At 37.8% G+C, this 21,818-nt stretch overlaps 1 protein-coding gene across 1 annotated transcript in view; it reads left to right on the top strand.

Moving 5' to 3' along the window:
* Positions 1 to 21,818, top strand: part of Rttn (rotatin) — a 234,439-nt gene that overhangs the window by 191,346 nt on the left and 21,275 nt on the right. The window contains exons 38-45 of the mRNA XM_052155468.1: positions 523 to 676; positions 5,286 to 5,423; positions 6,459 to 6,676; positions 12,202 to 12,307; positions 13,414 to 13,511; positions 14,841 to 14,918; positions 17,989 to 18,115; positions 19,887 to 20,086. Coding sequence (XP_052011428.1) covers positions 523 to 676; positions 5,286 to 5,423; positions 6,459 to 6,676; positions 12,202 to 12,307; positions 13,414 to 13,511; positions 14,841 to 14,918; positions 17,989 to 18,115; positions 19,887 to 20,086 — 1,119 coding nt within the window. The remainder of the gene's footprint in view (positions 1 to 522; positions 677 to 5,285; positions 5,424 to 6,458; positions 6,677 to 12,201; positions 12,308 to 13,413; positions 13,512 to 14,840; positions 14,919 to 17,988; positions 18,116 to 19,886; positions 20,087 to 21,818) is intronic.

Below are 21,818 nucleotides of genomic sequence, written 5' to 3'. Positions count from 1 at the left end.
AAAGCAAAAATACATTTTATTGATAATGATAACTAGGTTATTAGGCTTTGTATTTTTTCCCCATACCTTTTCACTTTGAGGATGATTATTTTCCTAATCAGCTATTTCTTTGCAAATTATTTTGGCTTTAAATACACTCTGTGCTGCTTTGGGGATAGTGGCTTCACAAATTACCTACTTTAAAAATATAAAGATTTTCTTTAAATGAAATATAGAAATCAGCTTTGAAAATACTGTGATTTTACTTGTGGTATACTTGATAGTGCTAATGTTACCATTACTGATATGCTTATAATATTAGAAACTATGCATATACTTAATATGCCTGTTGCAATATGCCTGTTGCATATTAAGTATATAGCACATAATTTATGGAGTGCTTTCTTAGTACATTACTGAATATATTTTACAAAGAAATGATTTCATATAACACATGGAAAAGTAAAAACACTATGATGCCACTGAGATAGATTTTTCATGAGATCTACTTAGTTACCATATTTTATCTCTTTTTGCAAACAGGCTTCCTTTTTCTTGGAATACCTATCCTCTTTGTCCCAACTTTTGAAGTCCTGTCTGTTGGTAGAGCCTAAACTTGTGACACAAGATGAGCTCTTGAAACCTCTTATCACTAATGTCATCCAAGTTCTCATTGTGTGTACTAAAGACGTATTGGGTAAGTTTGTTTATTTATTTGTTTAAATTAAAATGTACTTATGTGTGTGGGTGTTTTGTCTGCATGTTTATCTACACCACATGCGTGCCTGGTGCCCAAGAAAGTTAGTGGATCTCCTCATGCAGAAGTAGCAGATGGTTGTTAGCTGCCATGTAAGTGCTGGGAATTGAACCCAGGCCTTTGGGAAGAACAGTCAGTTCAACTGGCCATGTCCAGTTGCTTTCCTTTTCTCTCTGCTCTGAACTCTTACAGATGCCTCTGGAGATTTTCTCTCTCTTATTCTCAATAGGAAGCTTCCCTAATAATGCAGTAGTCATGTAGGCAGTTTCTTTACTGAACCTTCTCACATACTGTGTCACCATCTTCCATATTTTTATCTTTTATGACTCAGTAGAGGCACTTAGGTATATAATAAAGCCATTTGATGGGAAGGGGAGACTTCCTCTTGTCAGAGAAATTCAAGGTCATTGTTCTTATTCCCTTGATTTTATCCCCTTGCTCAGCAAAAGCCCCCAGAACCAACCAAATTTGCTGGAAGCAGAAGAGATGGTAATCAAAATATGTAGTGCTCAGGTCAGCAGCCTTCATTGTGAGTACTGGGTCATTGTCCGTCTTCTGAGTGGGTGAAGATTTCTTATAGCTATGGAGCTAATAAGCAGAATCATCCATCATAGAGAACAGATCCTCATGTTCCTGCAAGATGATCATTGCTGTCAGAAAATCTCCCCTTTCTAAGCTACATACTTTTTAGCATGGTAATTATGACAAATGGGGTTTGAATAACAATGGAAAGGAAAGCTTATAACTGACAGATCCTCTTTCATCCTTGCGTTCGAACAATATGAAAAGAATTCTTTTTTTATTCGATATATTCTTTATTTATATTTCAAGTGATTTTCCCTTTCCTGGATCCCCCCTCCCCGAAATTCCCATAAGCCCTTTTCCCTCCCCCTGTTCCCCAATCCACCCCTTCCCACTTTCCTGTCCTGGTATTCCCCTACACTGCTTCACTGAGCTTTTCCAGGACCGGGGGCCTCTCCTTCCTTCTTCTTCTTGGGCACCATTTGATATGTGCATTGTGTCTTCGATATTCCAAGCTTCTAGGCTAATATCCATTTATCAGTGAGTGCATACAATGAATATTCTTTTGAGACTGGGTTACCTCACCTAGGATGATGTTCTCCAGTTCCATCCATTTGTCTAAGAATTTCATGAATTCATTGTTTCTAATGGCTGAATAGTACTCCATTGTGTATATATACACCACATTTTCTTTATCCATTCCTCCATTGAGGGACATCTGGGTTCTTTCTAGCTTCTGGCTATTATAGATAGGGCTGCTATGAACATAGTGGAGCATGTTTCCTTAATACATGCTGGGGAATCCTCTGGGTATATGCCCAGGAGTGGTATAGCAGGGTCCTCTGGAAGAATCATTCCCAGTTTTCTGAGAATCGACAGACTGACTTCCAGAGTGGTAGTACCAGCTTGAAACCGGACCAGCAGTGGAGGAGTGTTCCTCTTTCTCCACATCCTCGCCAGCACCTGTTTTCTCCTGACATTTTGATCTTAGCCATTCTGAGTGGTGTGAGGTGAAATCTCAGGGTTGTTTTGATTTGCATTTTCCTGATGACTAAGGATGTTGAACATTTCTTTAGGTGCTTCTCAGCCATTCAATATTCCTCAGATGAAAATTCTTTGTTTAGCTCTGTACCCCATTTTTAAGGGGGATATTTGGCTCTCTGGAGTCTGCCTTCTTCAGTCCTTTGTATATCTTGGATATAAGCCCTCTGTCACATGTAGTGTTGATAAAGATCTTTTCCCAATTTGTTGGTTGCCGTTTTGTCCTTTTGACAATGTCCTTTGCCTTACAGAAACTTTGTAGTTTTATGAGGTCCCATTTGTCAATTCTTGATCTTAGAGCATAGGCTATTGGTGTTCTGTTGAGGAAATTTTCCCCTGTGCCCATGTCCTCAAGGATCTTCCCCAGTTTCTCTTCTATTAGTTTAAGTGTGTCTGGTCTCATGTTGAGGTTCTTGATCCACTTGGACTTGAGCTTAGTACAAGGAGATATGAATGGATCTATTTGCATTCTTTTTCATGCTGACCTCCAGTTGAACCAGCACCATTTGTTGGAGAGGCTATCTTTTTTTCCACTGGATGTTTTCAGGCTCTTTATCAAAGATCAAGTGACCATCATTTTGTGGGTTCATTTCCAGATCTTCACTTCTATTCCATTGATCTACTTGCCTGTCACTGTACCAATGCCATGCAGTTTTTAACACTATTGCTCTGTAGTACTGCTTGAGGTCAGGGATACTGATTCCCCCCAGAAGTTCTTATACTGTTGAGAACAGTTTTAGCTATCCTGGGTTTTTTGTTATTCCAGATGAATTTGAGAATTGCTCTTTCTAAGTCTATGACGAATTGAGTTGGGATTTTGATGGGGATTGCATTGAATCTGTAGATTGCTTTTGGCAAGATGGCCATTTTTACTATATTAATCCTGCCAATCCAAGAGCAAGCAAGGTTTTTCCATCTTCTGAGGTCTTCTTCAATTTCTTTCTTCAAAGACCTGAAGTTCCTATCATACAGATCTTTCACTTGTTTGGTTAGAGTCACACCAAGATACTTTATATTGTTTGTGGCTATTGTGAAAGGTGTCATTTCCCTGATTTCTTTCTCAGCCTGTTTATCCTTTGAGTATAGGAAGGCTACTGATTTGCTTGAGTTATGTGTTTGAGTTGCAAGATTTTCCTGCTTAGAAATTCTCTTCAGGTTAACAATAATTTAATTAAGCTTAGTAGGTTAGATTGCAGTCTCAACAATAATAAAGATTGATCTTGTGAGAAGGGCATGAGGTAGATATTACGATGATCTGTGGGATAACAGAGATCAATTTGGGTTTTGTAGATTATTACTTAACCAGCACTGACATTGAGTTCATGGATGTGCAAGGCACTACAGCGTTAGTCCTACAGAACTATGATGAAGATGATGGGTCTGGTTGCTTGATGTTATTGTTTTTCCTATGAAATTGCAAACCCCTACTCGGCTCCTTCAGTCTTTCCCCTAACTCCTCCACTGGGGTCCAGGTGTTCAGTCTGAAGCATCTGCATCTGTATTGGTAATGGTCTGGCAGATCTTCGCAGGGGACAGCTATATCAGTCTCCTGCCAGCAAACACTTCTTGGCATCAGCAATAATGTCTGGGTTTGGTAGCTGCATGTGGGATGTATCCCCAGATGGAGCAGTCTCTGGGTGGCCTTTCCTTCAGTTTCTGCTTTACCCTTTGTCCCTATACTTCCTTTAGACAGGAGCAATTCTGGGTTAATATTTTTGAGATGGGTGGGTGGCCCCATTTCATAATACTGTCTTAAGAAAGATAAAATATCACATTGAATAAAACAAATAGACTTATTGGTAGTATTTTAAAAGGGGTAATGCAAATATGAATGTGGTATATGAGTACACAGCAAATCTTTGGGATTGGCAATAAGAAAATGTTTAAAATACCTCTCAGTGGGTTTAGGGACAGGATGCTGAGGAGTACTTGAACAGGTTATAGCCTGAATCCCTGGAAGGTGCTCTTTTCTAGCACCTCATTGGTGCTGAGGAACACCTGGACATTTTCTCTTGCTTATGTTCATGAAGTTTGATAAAAGGTGGCAGAACTACAGAAGAATTGCCAGAGAGACTCCAGAGACAGTCAGCACTGTCCAACTTCCATCTACATACCATCCTCCTTGTGGAAGGTTAATTTCTCTAGCAAGGGATTCACACTGGCAGCAGAGCTCAGTCTGCTTTGTAGCACAGTGTTCTTTGTGGGGCAATTCTCTATGTGGCTCTTCAAAGAAAGTTTTGTTTCTCTTCTGCCTTGACCTTAGCTCATTGTGCTTCCCTTCACATCTCTGTACAAAGCTGCTAGAGGGAATAAAGAAAATAAGAGGAAAGTTTGTTTAACAGAAGTAGCCACTGTCATGTTTTATAATATGCCTACTTGCAGTTCTGAAATTGTAGCTTATATTTACTGTATCGTACTTTCTGATTGTTGTTGAGTATATTCTAATTAAATCATCACTTGCCGTGACTTTGTAGTAGGGTTAAGGGACATACTTTTAAGAAGCATAAGAAAAAAAATAAATCAATTGTAGTGACTTAGATAATTGTGCAAGCTACTTTTATGTCAACTTGATGCAGGGTGGAGTCTTTTGGGAAAAGAAACCTCAATTGAGAGAACACCTCTATCAGATTAGCCAATAGAGGGCCCAGTATGTGGTGGGCTGTGCTAATCATGTGCAGGTAGTCCTGGGTGTTATAGGGAAGCATTCTGAACAAGCTGTGAGGATTAAACCATAAGCAGCACTCTTCCATGACCTCTGCATCAGCCCCTGCCTCTTGGTTCCTGCCGTCTGTGTTCCTCTCCTGGCTTTCCTCAGCGATGGATTGTAATGTGGCACTCTTTGCTGACGTTGAACCTTTTTTATTGCTTTTCTTTTTGACATGTGTATATACCTTTTACTGTGTGGACTCAATAATGTATAATGGTAAGTTATGCGTGTTTGAAGGTTCTCTTGTTAATAACTTGTAGCATTTTGCTTAATTTATAGATGTACAGTTAGTGTTGGCTTTTTACCGCACATGGACACATTTATTTGACCTTTTGGCCACACTACTGAGGAAAGCTGGTGCTGTCTCCCTTGTTCCTCTTACCTCCGCTCTTGCCAAGCACTGGGAAGCAGTGACTGGTAAGAAGATCTTCGAAGGATTGGGATGTCTCATCTAATAAAAATAAGACCTGTATTGTCAGCTAAATGTGCAAATTCTCCAGGTAGTTCTGCCATGGCATAGGAAAGAATTACAGAGTACTTGACTTGAGAATTTGCAAAATTCCTGATAAGCCTACTTTCCCCAAAAGTGCAGATTTGAAAAGCTGCAATAAATTTCAATGTGCCAAAAGCCAAGTAAGAAAAGTCTGTTTTTTTCATGAAAATATATATATTAAGATTATAAAACTATTAGATTTGTTCACAAAGAAGTCAGTTATTTTTATTTTTTGCTATATCTGCATTCTCTGTTAAATGTGGATACATGGAATATCTTATGCATGCAATATTACAATGGGAAATTCTAAAATATTATCTTTTCTCAAGACACTTTTTATGGCCCAGAAATACCAATAATGTGGTTATTTTTATATTTTCTATTTCCCATTAAAATAAATAAGTAACTATTTTAAATAAGTAAGTTTTGATTTTTTATAGTTTTCTCATAAACTTTAACATAGCAGGATTTTACATATATATTTATATGTATATATAATATTTATTAATGTTTTTAATTTTTATTTTATTTAATTATTTTTAAAATGTATTTTTAGGAAGTATATAAAATAGGTTTCTATATGGACTCTCTACATGCTAGACAAGTGCTGAGCCATACTTCAGCCATACCTCCAAACTCAGACTAATATTTTGTTTCTGAAGTAAAAATTCAGAAGTTAAAAATTCTCAAAAATGTTAGCTTAAAGTAGTTATCCCCATATTGTTCCCATGTATACATACTGAAAAACTCACATAATGAAAACTTAAGTAAATTTCTCAACTTAGAAATTGCCTTAATACTGACTTTAAAACGGTTTTCTTATTTATGCACATATTGATAGCTTTGCATCATTAAAAATAAAAATAAGAATAAATTTAACCATTAATACCAATCTGATTAATTTCCTCTTTAATTCTGAAGAAGTTGTCAAACATTTACATCTGAAGTCATTCTTATAGATACACTGTGTAGATGTGTGGGTCTCTCAGTCACGTGCCCTGCCCTGAGTATTGCCAGCCTCCAGTTCCTGTCTGTTCTCTTGGCTGAGGAAGAAAAGAGGCGTATCCAAGACCAGGACAAAACAAATGCATGCCAGGCCCCCACAGTGGCCTCGCTTCTGGATGGAACTCAGGGAAGCCTTAGTTCTTCAGAGCGACTTAGTGAAGCCATTCTTCAGGTGTGTGATTTCTTGATTTTTTTTTAATTGAGTATTTTCTTTATTTACATTTTAAATGTTATCCCCTTTCCCAGTCCCCCACCCTCTCACAAACCCTCTATCCCATCCTCCCTCCCCCTGCTTCTATGAGGGTGTTCCTCCACCCACCCCACTCCCACCTCCCTCGATTCCCCTATACTGGGGCATCTAGCGAGCCTTCATAGGACCAAGGACCTCTCCTCCCATTGGTGCCTGGTTAGGCAATCCTCTGCTACATATGCAAGCTGGAGCCATGTGTATTCCTTGGTTGATGGCTTAGTCCCTGAAAGCTATGGGGGGCCTGGATTAACAAATATTTCTTTTACAATTACTAGTACTCTGTATCTGCCTCTATGTGTGTCTGTGTGTGTGTCTGTGTCAGTATGTGTTTATGTGTGTTTGTATGAGTGCATGTATGTCAGAGTGTGTGTGTGTGTGTGTGTGTTATGTGTATGTCTGTCTGTTTGTGTGTGTCTGTGTCTGTCTATATGTGTGTGCATGCGTGTGTGTGTGTGTGTGTGTGTGTGATTGGAGTTTGAACCTGGGACTTCTTGCATGCTAGGCAAATACTCTATCCCTAAGCTGTATCCCCAGATCCTTGTTTTACCTTTGATTTTGACATAAATTTTAAGTTGTGCTGGCTTGCCTTGAACTCACTCTGTAGTGTATATTATAATGTAATTATAATCTTTCTGCCTCAGACATTTGAGCATATGACATTACAGAGTGGGGCATGAGCTTTCTGTAGGATATAGCTTGGCTGGTAGAGTGCTTCCAGAAGGTATGAGTTTCTAGGTTCTGTGTCCAAAACCACATACACTGGTTATGGTGACACACACCTAAATCCCAGCACTCAGGACATAGAAGCAAGAGGATCGGGAGTTGATGCAAGCCTCAGACATAGGAGACCCCCAGACAGGTAGCAGTGCCTTTAATACCATTTTGTGATTTTTATCTCCTGTCTAAAACGTGGAAAATTGATAGAATTCTGTATGAGGGATTTATAAATCAACTAGATGTAATGTACACAGTTGTGCCATCTGATTTGTGGCAGTCCCTTTGTTGCTTTCAATTTGGAGTCTTTTCTCTCCCCTTGGTTTGTGAATGTTGTCCTTAAGAAGGTAGTTATGGCATGACTACTTGTGCATTTTTAGCATTAGTCTCGACTGTTGGAATGCAGAGAAGGCTTGTGGACAGGCAAAACTGAGAGGGAAATGAGGAGATAGAATTTCTGTCATAAAGTCAGCAGGGCATGCTGCCTCTAGGTAGAACAGGTCCAGCAAGAAAGAGAGAGGGAAGAGTAATAGGGTATAATAATATGTGTGGAAATGGTACAGTCAAACCCACCCCTTTGTATACTACCAGAAATTTAATTAAGAGAAACAGCAAAAAGACAGGAGACACTATGCTCTAGCTAAAGGATGCATGGAAGATTTATAGAGCTCCTTGCAGTAATTTTTTCCCTTTGTCTTACAAAATTTGGTTCTTTTCTCAGTATCACTAAGAATCCTGACAGAGATTCTCTTATGTTTTGTCATCTGTCTGCAGATGTTGTTTACTTCAAAAACTTGGTCTCCTCTTAAGAGCTGTTTATCTTGATGAGGCCAGAGCTTTCTTCTATATACTTCCTTACATCCATCCTCTCAGCTTTTCCCAGTGAAGAACTAGATGCTAGGATGGAGAAATGACTCCATGGGTAAAGAGCACTTGTTCTTATGGAGAACCTGGTTTTGGATCCCAGCACGCACATAGTGGCTCATAACTGCCTGTAATTCCTGTTCCAAGGGATTCAATGTGCTCTTCTGATTGGTCTCCATGGGTTCTTAGATGCATGTTGTGCACTTAGGTACACACACATGCACATAAAACAAATAGATCTTAAAAACTGGATGCTGTGCCTGCTGTCTTGATTCGAAATCCAAAAAACAAAGTGGTTTAGTTTTTCCTATGATATGCATGGCAGTACTGCATCTGTGGGCATATCTACTGCATTGTAGGAATTGTAGTTTACAAGATTCACAGCTCAGCAAGATCGATGATGCATCCCCCACTTTCAGCACTGTGAAAGCTAGTAAGTAGTGACGAGCCTTCCAGATGACATGAGTATGTGTTTTCTTCATCTTACCAACAGCTTCAAATGAGAAAATACATTCCTGGCACTAGACTTTAATTTGCTAATCTGTAGTGTCTAGTAGCATCATTGTTGCCCCTGTTATAGGCTAATTCCATGTATGTGTGTGTACATATATATGATGTATATTTATATATATGTTGCAGATATTTTCCTGTCCAGTTACATCTGTACAAAGAGGGTCTGTGGTTGGACAGGGAAAAGGGGGATGGAGCTCGGAGTTGTGGGGAGAGGGCACCCTAGCACACATGTGGAGGAAGAGAGAAGATCCAGGATGACTTCTGATGTTTTTCTGTGTGATTTCATAAGGTCAGATGCTGGAAAGAACCCAGATGTCCCTCAACAGAGGAATGGCTACAGAAAATGTGGTATATTTACACAATGGAATACTACTCAGCTCTTAAAAACAATAAATTCATGAAATTCTTAGTCAAATGGGTGGAACTGGAAAATATCGTCCTAAGTGAGGTAGTTCAATCAGAAAAGAACACACATGGTATACACTCACTGATAAGTGGATATTAGCCCAGAAGCTTGGAATACCCAAGACACAATTCACATATCAAATGATGCCCAAGAAGAAAGAAGAACCAAGTATGGATACTCTGGTCCTTTTTAGAAGGGGGAACAAAATACCCACAGAAGGAGATACTGAGACAAAGTGTGGAGCAGAGTCTGAAGGAAAGACCATCAAGAGACTACCCCACCTAGCGATCCATCCCATATACAGTTACAAAATCCAGACACTATTATAGATGCCCACAAGTACTTGCTAACTGGAGCCAGATATAGCTGTCACCTGGGAGGCTGTGCTAGTGCATGACAAATACAGAGGGGGACACTCTCAGCCAGCCATTGAACTGAGCACAGGATCTCCAGTGGAGGACCTAGAGAAAGGACCCAAGAAGCTGAAGGGGTTTGCAGCGCCATAGGAGGAACAACGATATGAGCCACCCAGTACTCCCAGAGCTCCCAGGGACAAAACCATCAACCAGATAGTACACATGGAGTTACCCATGGCTCCAGTCACATAGGTAGCAGAGAATGGCCTTGTTGGGCATCAAAGGGAGGAGAGGCCCCTGGTCCTGGAAAGGCTTGATGCAGCAGTGTAGGGGAATACCAGGACAAGGAATTGGGAGGGGGTTGATTGGGGGACAGCGGGAAGGCTTATGGGATTTTGTGGGAGGCAGGAAAGGGAAAATCATTTGAAATGTAAATAAGGAATATATCTAATAAAAAAAAGAAAAAGAAATATTGGGATAAAGCTTTATCACTTTTAATTGGCTCTGGAATTACTGTATTGGCATCTTGTAGTTGTGTCTATAATATACATAAATCTAATTGGCTAAATAATTAAGATAATGAGTCATGCTTTACTGGGTTATTGGGCAATGAGTTTATAGACCATGGAATGAGTGTGTGGGCCAGTGCGTGGAAGCAAGATGAACTCGCGGGACAAGCAAGCTAGATGCTGGGAGGGTTAGCCCTAGAGAGTGGGTGGGACCACTCCATAGAGTCTGCTGCAGTGGAAGGAGCGCGGGAGCATGGTCTCGCACAGCTTTGAAGAGTTAGCAGAGGTTCTTTTTTAATATTTCCCACAAATATTAAATATTTGTGCGTACGTGCATGCGTGTGTATACATACACATGTACACATTTTTATTTTAAAAGTAGATGTGTCTTCTTCTTTTTCTTCTTATTGTTATTATTATATTCACTTTACATCCTGCTCACTGCTCCCCTTTCAGTCCCCGAGCCCCCCCCCCCGACCATTAGTAGGTTTTTGTAATATTCTCCACCTGATATAGAAATGAAGTTTCTTTAATAAGGAATAGAAGCTACACTTACTTGTGGTTATGAGGCATGCATTTGCAATCCAGTTAGAATTTATATTGCTTTAGGAAAATGATAGTAGGAGGTTTTCATCTAGAATCTATGACCTCTCTAACAAGAAGTAACTGGCAAGGTTTATAATATCAGACATGAATTTCCCTTCTTTTGAATGCCTCAAGTCCAATTAGACAATGTTGGCCACCTCCAAGATAAAAGCGCCACTATTACACCACTGTGGATATCTTTCTAGCCCAGCCAATGTCATGTTTCTTGGTATCACAGCTAGTTATAGGTGTGCTGAGAATTTTGGTTTCTTATTATAAAATATGTTTGCATTTTAATCCTAGGTGTGGGATATGGGCTATGCTTGTTTACAGGAGCTATGATTTGCCTTATCCTCTAGCAGGGCATGATTTCGCCAGATGCAGATAGTTTCTGCTGTTGTGTGCTATTTGCAATTCTTGGACTTTTCAGAAGGTATATAAATGCTAGGGCCCCGAAGGTAGGGTGGGTTATTGGTTGTTTTCTCTTTGTTGTGGTTTGTTAAGTAGTTATGAGCAAAGAAGAACCAAGAAGAAAAAAATTAGATATCCTGAGGATGAAGATCAGTCTTGCTGAAAGGAACTTAACATTCCTAATCGGCAGGAAGTAGTCTAACAATAAAGCCATGCTGCTTCCCTCTGTCCTTTTTTTTTCTCTTCTATGGAGTCTTAGGGGGTTGAAAGAGGTAGAAAAAATAGAAAAAAGAAGAACCCACAAAGTAGCAAAAGTCTTGCAACAACAGAACTGTTTTGTCTCTTAGCAACTTGAACAAAAAGCACTTTGGTGCACAAATGAGAGAAGGTTCTTGGGGAGGAGACTTCCAGGTCAGTTCCATCCTTATTTCCTGAACATTCTATGACTGATGTGCAATAAGGTCTTCCCTTCAAATTCTGTGTGTGTGAGGTGCAATGGAGGACAACAGCAGAGCCCATATTATGTTAAGGGTCTTTTGAACTCCCCTGACTTACAACTCAAACACAATTTCTTGTGGTTGGTACTGGGGTTTTCTCTAGGTAGTCTATGATACCATTATTATTCTGGGTCATAACTCCATTTAAACTCTGTGTCTATGTATAAACATCTGTATTATATGTAATTTTCGGTAAACATAAACTTATATGATTTCCTATGTCATCTTCAAGTATCTTTAGTGTTATTTATCCCCTAGTCCTTCTTTCTCCTCTAGAATTCATTGTCTCCCAACCCCTAGGTTACTTTTTACTTTCTTGCTGTGTATTGATTTACACCCCTCCCTCATAGAGAGACTTTGAGAATAATTATAATTTTCTTCCATATGGATAATATTCTATTTAGGCTTTTCTCTGCAGAATGTTCATAGATAGTAATAATTTATTACATTATAGGGTTTTTTGTTTTTGTTTTTAGTTTTGTTGTTTCATACAATACTTAACATGCCTCTTATCTAAACATGTCTTGGTTCATAGCAGTTTTACTACAGATGGAATTTTTCTTCTCAGTAGTTCTGTCTGCCTTCTTTACAGTGCTATGAAGGAATATCCCCCAAAGATATCTTGAAAAGAGTTGCTGCAAATACTTTGATGTCACTTCTGGCTGTCAGCAGAAGAGCACAGAGACACGCTTTGAGATGTGAGCATCACCATCCATTGTTTATTGGCATCTTGCTAATCATATTTTTGACTGCTTGTTTATTTTAATTTTCTTTGAACTAAAAATGTAAAGAAATTATAGTAAAATTTCAGTGACATTCAAAGTTTTTTCCATATAACAGTACTGAAATCATTACTTTTAAATTTTATGTTTAAGATTGTTTTATTTTAAATTATGTGTATGTGTGTATGTCTGTGTACTTGTGAGTATGTGCATATGAGTAGAGTTGCTTGTGGAAGACAGAAAAGGTCACTGGATTCATAACCTGGAGTTACAGGCTGTTGTGAGGTGCCTAACATGGGTATTGGGAACTGAACTCAGCTTCTCTTCAAGAGTTTTATGTTAGTTATCTTAACCACAGAGCAGTCTCTCCAGCCCCACTTTCACTGCTTTAAAAAAAAAAAAAAAAAAAAAAAGGACGAAGCCTGGAATATATTGCCTAGGAAGCACAAGACTCTGGGTTGGATCCCCAACACAAAAACATCAGTCAATCAATAATACAAAGATGATACTTATAGATTGTGTTTCTATTTGCATGATTATTACTCTACATTATATATATATATATATATATGTGTGTGTGTGTGTGTGTATATGTGTGTGTGTGTGTGTATGAAATATATATCTATTTCAAACTGTAACCTATTATTCAGGTTCATAATTTTTGTATATACAAGCATATTTTACACACCTAACATGCAAGCATAGTTTTTATGGTATGATGAAAACTATAATATCAAATATGTAGTATTTTTATATGTTTTCATACTATAGAGTCATGATTTCCCTTCTGTACATCAGTGAATACAAGTCTGAGAGGTGAAAAAGAGTAATAAAAAAAGGTCCATATACTCAACTAATTATTTGCTGCTAAAATAAAGCAGGCAGGCTGTAAAATATAGTAGATCTGGAAGCTTACTAAGATAAGAAAGCCAGGAGGCTTTGGTATTGTGCTCTTTTTCCGCTTTAAATTATCATTCTTTCATTATATATTTGAATGAGTTTTCAGTGTCTGGACTATTTGTAGCCTTAATGTTTTCAGAAACGGAAATGGCCCCTTGACAGTTACAGCCTTTTTCTTTCAGCTGATCTCATAGAAAACTGTATGGAGCAGATGAAGCACATCAATGCACAACTGAACTTAGATTTGCTGAGGCCTGGGAAAGCAGCACTGAAAAAAAAGGTGACTTGAAGGTCTGAGTTCTCATGCAAGGGAAGAGGGATGGAGCGACCGCGCCTCCATTGTTCTCATGCATACAATGAGCACAGGTTGACATCAAAGTCTGACTTCCGCGACAGGTAGAGGCAGGTATATTATAGAGGTCAGCTCTCATTTGAAAGTCCTTAAGTGGGACTTACATGATATTCATTCCTGTTATGCACAGGTAGAAATCTGTACATTCACATGATATATTGCAGAAATATTTTATACAATGAAATATATAAATAAAAGTGTTTACTTCTCTAGGCATGAAATCTGTAACTACTATAATTTATCTGTGATTAGACAGTTCATGCATTTCAAATTTATTATCTCATTACTAAATACTTATAACAGCATAGTAACAAAATTCTGAAATTTATGAGGCAAGATTTTACCCTTAATTTCTGTATATTTTCTTTCATGATTCCCAGATGTTTGTTCTAGCATTTAATTGCTTGACTATGTATATAAATTTCATCTTCTTGTAAACACAATATAACATAATAATTGTATACTACCTGTAGCTAGCCATAACTGTGACCAGTAACATTTACACCTCATTTTTTTTCAAAAAGTGAATGTGCATGTGAATATTTAAATATAAAAATAAATAGTCTACTTATTAAATACATACATATACACACACACGCTCATTTTCAAAACATATAATACTTTCCCAGAGGACCATGGGTTAAGTTCCAAAGGATCTTATACAATGTTCTCTTCTGGTCTTTGGGGGTGCTGCATTCATTCACATGAACATACCCACATATCTATATGTATATATATGTACATATATGTATGTAGATGCATGTATATCATGTATATATGTATGTGTATGGGACAAGATGTTATATAAATATATGCATACAATTTTAAAGTAAAGTTAAATATTTAAAAAGAAAATAAGATGAAGCTGTATTTAATAGGTTAATGGTACGTAATAACAGAATCCATGTTTGACAGCTTCTTTTCTGCTTCTTATTTTTCTTCCTTCCCAAAAGCTATAGGCATCATTAAGAAAGTCAGCAAAGACCTGATATGATGGGGAACCAGTCAGTACCTGCCTCCCTTGATTGAAATGTAACATGGAGAGTATTATATATCTGAATTCCTCCATGCCTGATGAGTTGCAATAGCTTTTTTTGTGATACATGTATTTCTTGATATATGGTCACCATACCTTGTCAGTGTTCTTAAAGTGATGGTAGGTGAACACAGCTATAGTGTACGGTGACCCCAAAGGAGAGAGTTACTGTTTCTAAGGGAACTGCATTCATGCTTTTCAACTTCTCTGCATCTAAACAGGAGGATGGCTTCATTAAAGAGTTAAGCATCAACATGCAGCTCCTAAGAAACTGCCTTTATCAAAATGAAGAATGTAAAGTAAGTAGAGCGCCTCAGACTGCTGACAGCAGTTTAAGTAGTGGGTGGCTGAGATTTATGTCACGTAGTCCAAGAGGGAAATAGACCTTCTGAGTTCTCTTATTCACAATGTATAGCTGATTGTTTCTCCAGCTCAGAGTTAATTCTCGGAGCTGGATGACTTTAATCACGTCCTTCAATACTAATGACATGCCTGTGTATATCAAAGCTTGAACTTCATGACTGAAATGCAACTTCTTGAACTACCCCTTCATTCTCTATTGTTAGGCATTTAGATGGTTTTTTGAGTAGATGGTAATAAATAAATGACTGTGTATGTCTTATGGAGTGGAGGTTTTCAAAGGTATTTGTCAAAACTATTCTCTTTCCTATCTGCTGTCAACCATGACCTTTGTAGTACTCTTTGAAAGTTACTGAGTTATCTTGCTTTCTTTTTAAGTATTTGTTCTGTCCATTTAAGCCACCATGATGGTATTATTGTGTGACACAGAATTTTCTGAACTCTTGAGATTGCTCAATATGTAATGACCTCATTTTTGGGAAATTAGGTTTAGTATAAAAAAATTAGTGAGGCAAAGATAAATTGTAGAAATTTCTTTTGATTTTAAGTTTTTTGATTTTGTGCTCTTGCTGTTAATCTGGAAAAATATGGTAAACATGAATTACTAAAGCTACATTAAGTGAAATGCCCATAACAATTATTTTTAAGAAGTATTTGTGTATCCATCTGTGGTGATTTGAATGAGTTTGACTCCTGTAACTCATATATGTATATGATTGAATGCTTAGTCTCCCCGGAGTACAGTTGTTTGAGAAGGGTTGGCAGGATTAGTGTGTATGACCTTGCAGGAGTAGCTGTGACATTGTTAGAGAAAGTGTGTCATTGGGAGGAGGTTTGAGGTTTTCAAACCTCACAGTAGGCCCAGTTTCTGTGCCTGCCGTCTGCAGCTGAAGATGTAAAGCTCTCAGCTACTGCTCCAGTATGTGCTTGTCTGTTTCCCCATCATGATAATTATGGAGTATCCTCAGAAACTGTAAGCAAGCCCCCAATTTAAGATACTCCAGGAAAAACATGATGAAGCCTTATCCTGGGCAGGGAGAAAAGTTAAGAGGGTATGTAAGAGGTAAGTCTGAAGGGTTAGGACAGAAGAAAAGTATAGAACGCCTTCCAGACTCTAATGTAAGCTGCTGACTAATGTAAGAATGTCTGATAGAGCGTAGTGCACGATAGAGGACCTGATGGTCAAGTTTCCCATGTACGTGCTGTGTAAGCCTCTGAACCAGGTGGGGAACTGCGAGCAGCCAAGTTTGTATGAGCCTGAGGAGCTATGCACACTAGGGATATTAACAGGAGCATATTATTAGTATTTGTATGTAGGATTTTACTTGAACTTTTCTAAGGCAGTGTGTTATAATGGCTTTGATTATATATATTTGGAATACATATAAGAGAAGGCTGGAAAACAGAGAGGTCCGGAGAAGAATAGACATAAGACAGAAAGATGGAAGTAAAGACAGAGAAACCTGTAGTAAATACCCCAGTGCTGGAGAGTTTAGGAGCCACAAAGTTTGGAGTGGTCTCAATCATCAGAACAGGAAATAAACTGACAGGGGCTGACTGTGAAATGCGAGAAGTGTTAATGACAGCAGTGAGCATTCTGTTTACAGCTTGAGCGTTGCATGTCATGAATGCATTTGAAACTACTTACTGTAGTCAGAGAAGTGAGCAAATCACCAATCAGCCACTAAGAACAAAGTACAGACAGATGGAAGGGGCACGGGAAGGTGTGATTGTGTGTGTGTGTGTGTGTGTGTGTGTGTGAAGTTAATGACTACCTTTGTGTGATTTGAACAGATTCTTAAGTAAGTTAGTCTTTATTAGAAATCAGTTATCATAAGGACACTATTGCAGTTAAGATACAGTTGCTTACAGAAGTACAGCAGCATGTATCTTTTAAAATTAAAAGGTAATTTCTATACCCACATGCAGTTGAGTACATCATGTACATAATTATGGACAGTTTTCAGGGCACACAGAACCAAGCAGTAGAATAAGTTTTGGAGTTACTTCCAGGCCCTCCTCAGGCTGACCATGCTCAGCATCTCACTCAATATGTTAGTTGTGATCCAAAATGCTGTTCTGGCTTAGCTGCAGTCAGTAAAGTCTTCCCTGGTAAACATTGCAAAGAGCTCTGTAAAGAATACCCATTCCTTTCCATACCATGCTTTCTAGGCTGTCCAATAAATATGCAGAAAAGCCTTATCAGACACAGGTGCAGACCCACATAACTTTGGATCACAACCCAATGACATTAGCTTAGACCTGTCCATATGTTGCTTCCATTTCTTGTGTCAGAAGTTTATTTTAAGGGTACTGTCAACCTATTGGCTCTTTTCAGCAAGTAATTACCATACCACAAACATATTATTAAAAATATAACTTTAGATTGTCAGAACTGATATAGTTGGAAATCCAAGGCATACTAAGGATAGTCACATTGTTCTCTTATAAGCAGGTTAACCTTAAACAGGCCAAGCACACAGTAGGACTGTAAATTAAGTACATAGTCTTAAATAATCTCAGAATATATTATTAACTTGGTTTAGAGGTCTGGGCAAGTTCAACCTCTTTGGGGTCAAGGGCTATTTTCAGAAAATTTTCTCAGTTCATATATAGTATATCTACATTAAGAGAATAAAAAGGCAGAACCGATAAGAGTATTTTCCTAACTACAAATCTCTGTCTCTTGACCTTGTCTGAACCTTTTTAGAGTTTATTTATTGCTAAGAGATAATCACTTTCCTGCATACTTTACATGTTATAGAAACTTCTCTACTGTTTTTCTCTGACTAATATGTGCTAGCCACTCTTCAAGAGACTAAACAGTCTCCTGATCCAGGCTGCCCAATGTAGAACACTAGTGAACTGAGGCAAAGTTCTTCCTTATACTTAGCAAAGATGAATTAAACTATTACTTTGCATGGGTGAAAATTTCAGGGGGTATTTAAGTGTAAGATTGTATTTCACATGTCCAAACTAATGAGTGGTCTGATTTCTTTTGCAAAACAGATGGCAGCCCTTGCAGCACGTCTTGTGCCTGTACTGCACTCTCTCTGGCCGTGGCTTTTGATGGAAGATTCATTGATGCAAATTGCCTTGCAGTTGCTTTGTGTCTATACTGCAAATTTTCCAACTGGTAACTAGAATCCAGTGTTGTTTTTTATGATAAATTAAAATAATAGTTTTATGTGATACTAAACTGAACTGGAAAAATACATATGTTGTTGTATTTTTCCTTGTTAGGTATGTGTTAGTCAAATGCAAAATTTCTTCTGGGTCTTAAGCTCCAGACCATTTAAGAATATATTTGTTGACCTGGGATTGGCTTAATTTTATATGGCTGTGGGAAACTACATTTAGAGGGAACATTCAAAAGGTAAAAATTAATGAAAAGACAAGTGAAGATTAGGTCTTTTATAGATTCTAGAACAGAAGACTGGTATGATGAAAATTAGTTCAAGGTACTGTTGGTTTTGTGAAAGTTGATATAATTGTATTCATTCACATGGAAGTTATTTGTTTGACAACCTATTAAGGGCCATGCATTTTGAGTTGTAATGAAACTGATTAGGCTATGAGGGAAGCATAAGGGTAGACAGTTTTAGGAAGAGAAGAGGTGTGAAGCCACTGATTTAGAAGGGGAAAAGCAAACATCAAGGGGTGAAGTAATAAGTGTGTTAGCTGTTTAGCAACTGTATGGTCAGATGTATAATTTTGAATAGTCAGCAGTATGCATGATTTCCATTGCTCAGCAATTGAAATGTCTACATCCCAAAGGATGCATAGGGAAGGGATAGGAAATGAAGTCGACCATGAGCTCATCGTGCTTTGTGCTGTGAATAGTCTGGCACCTTAGGCTGTTTGCTTCACTAGCCTGCTTAGAAAGTCTCCTGCATGTAACAGAGTTTAGCTCATGAACTGCCATTATGTATCTAACTGTGAATCAGAATTGTCCTCTCTTCCTTCTGCTACTGCCTTCTCTGTCCCTTTCTTGAACAGTCTCTTTTCAATGTGTCTTCTATCTCAACCGTCCCTGCAGGGTAGCCAACTCAGCATAGTCTGCCTTTGAAATACAGTGTTGAATGTGGTCCTCCTTTACCTTAGCTTTCATCCTGAGCATCTAGAAAAGTTCCGAGGGACAAAAATTGAGTTGCTTAATGTGAAGCAACAGTATATACTTTGATATAAAAAATTTGAAACTGACTTATACTAAATGCATACTTAAAATTTATGAGACTAGTAGAAGTGGTTAGAATACCACCAACCTAAGGCAGAAATACATAGTATTTAGTGAACACATTGGCATTTGAATATAGTTTTAAAGTTAAGAAGACAGGAAAGGTTACCGTATTTTCACTTGTACTTATCACAAATGAGTTTATTGCACAGACTGTTTAATTCTGATATGACTATACAACCATTCTGCTGGGGTTTAGATTACAATGCAGTCACCAAAATATATTCTAACTCTTTCAGTTTTTTGAATCCCCTAACAAATCTCATATGGTTACCTGATTTACTCAGAATACATTGAACTCTGGACGCCATAGATAGCACTGGTAGCTCTTGCTGTGCATGAGCTCTCTGACCGTAAAATCCCATGATCAGGCTTTTCTGAGTTCGTTATCTTTACTGGGTACTGTGGAAAATGGTGTTTGAACTGTCCAGTTCCCTTTCATTGCTAAAATTCTACTCTTCCACACAGGCTTTTATTTCGATGCCTTCTTTATAAACTATTTAAAAAATCCATTATAATAATCTAATCTTTTCTTTTAAAAGCAAAAAATAAGTTGTCATTTTAATGCTCCATGGAGATAATTAGCCCCTGAGTATCCACAATCTGTGGGGTTGAGTGTACACAAGTGGCAGAACTGAGGCGACTCAGTGACAGACTGTTTCTTTTGAAGGCTGCAGTTCCCTTTGTTGGTCAAATTATGGACAGTATATTCAAACTGCACACAGAGGCACCCCCAGCAACTCTTTGATACTGTGTATCCTGAAACTGGCTTCTCAGATGACTGCAGAGAACACCACCATTCACCAGATGGTTTTTACATTTCTTTCAAACTTGGCCTTATCTCATGACTGCAAGGGAGTAATTCAGAAGGTAAGTACTTAGCCTCTCCTGTGCATCATATCAGAGTCATTTGGCAAAATAATCCTGTCAATCAAATTTTAGAAGTTTGTTTGTTTCTAGGACTGCATTCTTAACGATTTCAAGACATTTTGTTTTATTTATTTATTTATTTATTTATTTATTTATTTTTGTTTATTTTGGTATTTTTCAAGACAGGGTTTCTCTGTGTAGCCCTGACTGTCCTGGAACTCACTTTGTAGACCTCGAACTCAGAAATCCGCCTGCCTCTGCCTCCCAAGTGCTGGGATTAAAGGCCTGGACCACCACTGCCCAGATGACATTTTGTTTTAAAGATTTGTAAAAGATTTAAGAGGCTAATTGCTTCAAGCCAGTTTGGGAGGCACTAAACTTGAAGCAGAAGGAGTTTCTTACTAGTCCATGACTTTTTAATTATCTCTATAGCTGTTTTATAGCTGTTTTATATATATATATATACATACATACATATGGTGATTTTAGAAAAACGTTGGTGTTATACAAATAATATACTTGATCTGTAAGTAGACTAGTCAAACCAATTTCAGTTTATTATAGTGACAGAAAGTTGTATGAAATCAAAGATCCTTTGCCCAGTAACAGTTTTATATCTTAATGGCATAGTATGCCACTTATGAAGTCTCTGGATCTGCAGTTCTAAAACGTCACTTTTTATCACTTATTTTAAGAGAGTGTAAAAAGAAAAGGCATAAATGAGACAAACTCTGGTGCAGATGTGCAGGAGCAGAGCGTCTTCATGGTTATATATGAACAGAATCCCTACTGCGAAATATCTTTTAAAATTTAAATGTCATCAGATCATCTCTTATTTTCTCATGACACTGATTTCAGTTCTTCTATTTCTTCAGCTTGGAGGTCAGACAGGATTCATAGGAATTCAGTGTCCCACTCTATTTCATGTTTCTGAGCCTCAAAGATAGTTGGGGTATAATCATCAAAAATGCTAATATCTCTTATTCTACGGAAATTGCATGATTGGTCTTATTAGGGAAATATTTCCTATAAAGAATTGCACCCTGTTCACTCTGACTCATGAGTGTCCTCATTATATTTTTTAGAAATTCCTCAGGCCAATTGATGTGATGTTATCTTGAAATCAGGCATGGAAGGAACATTCATACCATGTAATTTGACAAATACCACAGTCAGTGATCTGCCTCTCCCTCGTACAGCCAGTTCAATTGTTTATTTACTAGCATACAGCTAGATAGTTTCTTCATGTACATGCTAATTACATGTAATTTCTACAAGTCATACATTTATGTGCATGTGCACATTTGTAAACATATATACCATGTATGCCATGCTTTCATATATATTGATATGTTTATATATGTATACACATACATTACTTCCAAAGATCTCATCTTGAGCTAAATACATGGGATTATCCTTTATAAAATGAGAGGTGTATACATATGAGACCATGGTACTAGCCAATATTCCACTTTCTATTACTCCCTTGTAGAACATGTTGATTGGGTGGAGAGTTGGAAGATCTAGAGTTATAAGTGCCAATTTCAAGTTTGGCATGTGACTTTGAGCTGGAGACTTATTTTTCTTACATTTCAGTGTTATTGTTTTATTATTATTGTTATTATTATTATCATTATCAATCATCATCATCATCATTGAATATAATCTTCATTTACATTTCAAATGCTAAAACCTTTCCTGGTTTCCCCCTCCCCCAAAACCCTAGCCC

This window comes from Apodemus sylvaticus, chromosome 13, assembly GCF_947179515.1.
Source record: "Apodemus sylvaticus chromosome 13, mApoSyl1.1, whole genome shotgun sequence".
In the NCBI taxonomy this organism is placed as follows: Eukaryota; Metazoa; Chordata; class Mammalia; order Rodentia; family Muridae; genus Apodemus; species Apodemus sylvaticus.
This window is presented reverse-complemented; position numbering and strand designations above follow the sequence as displayed.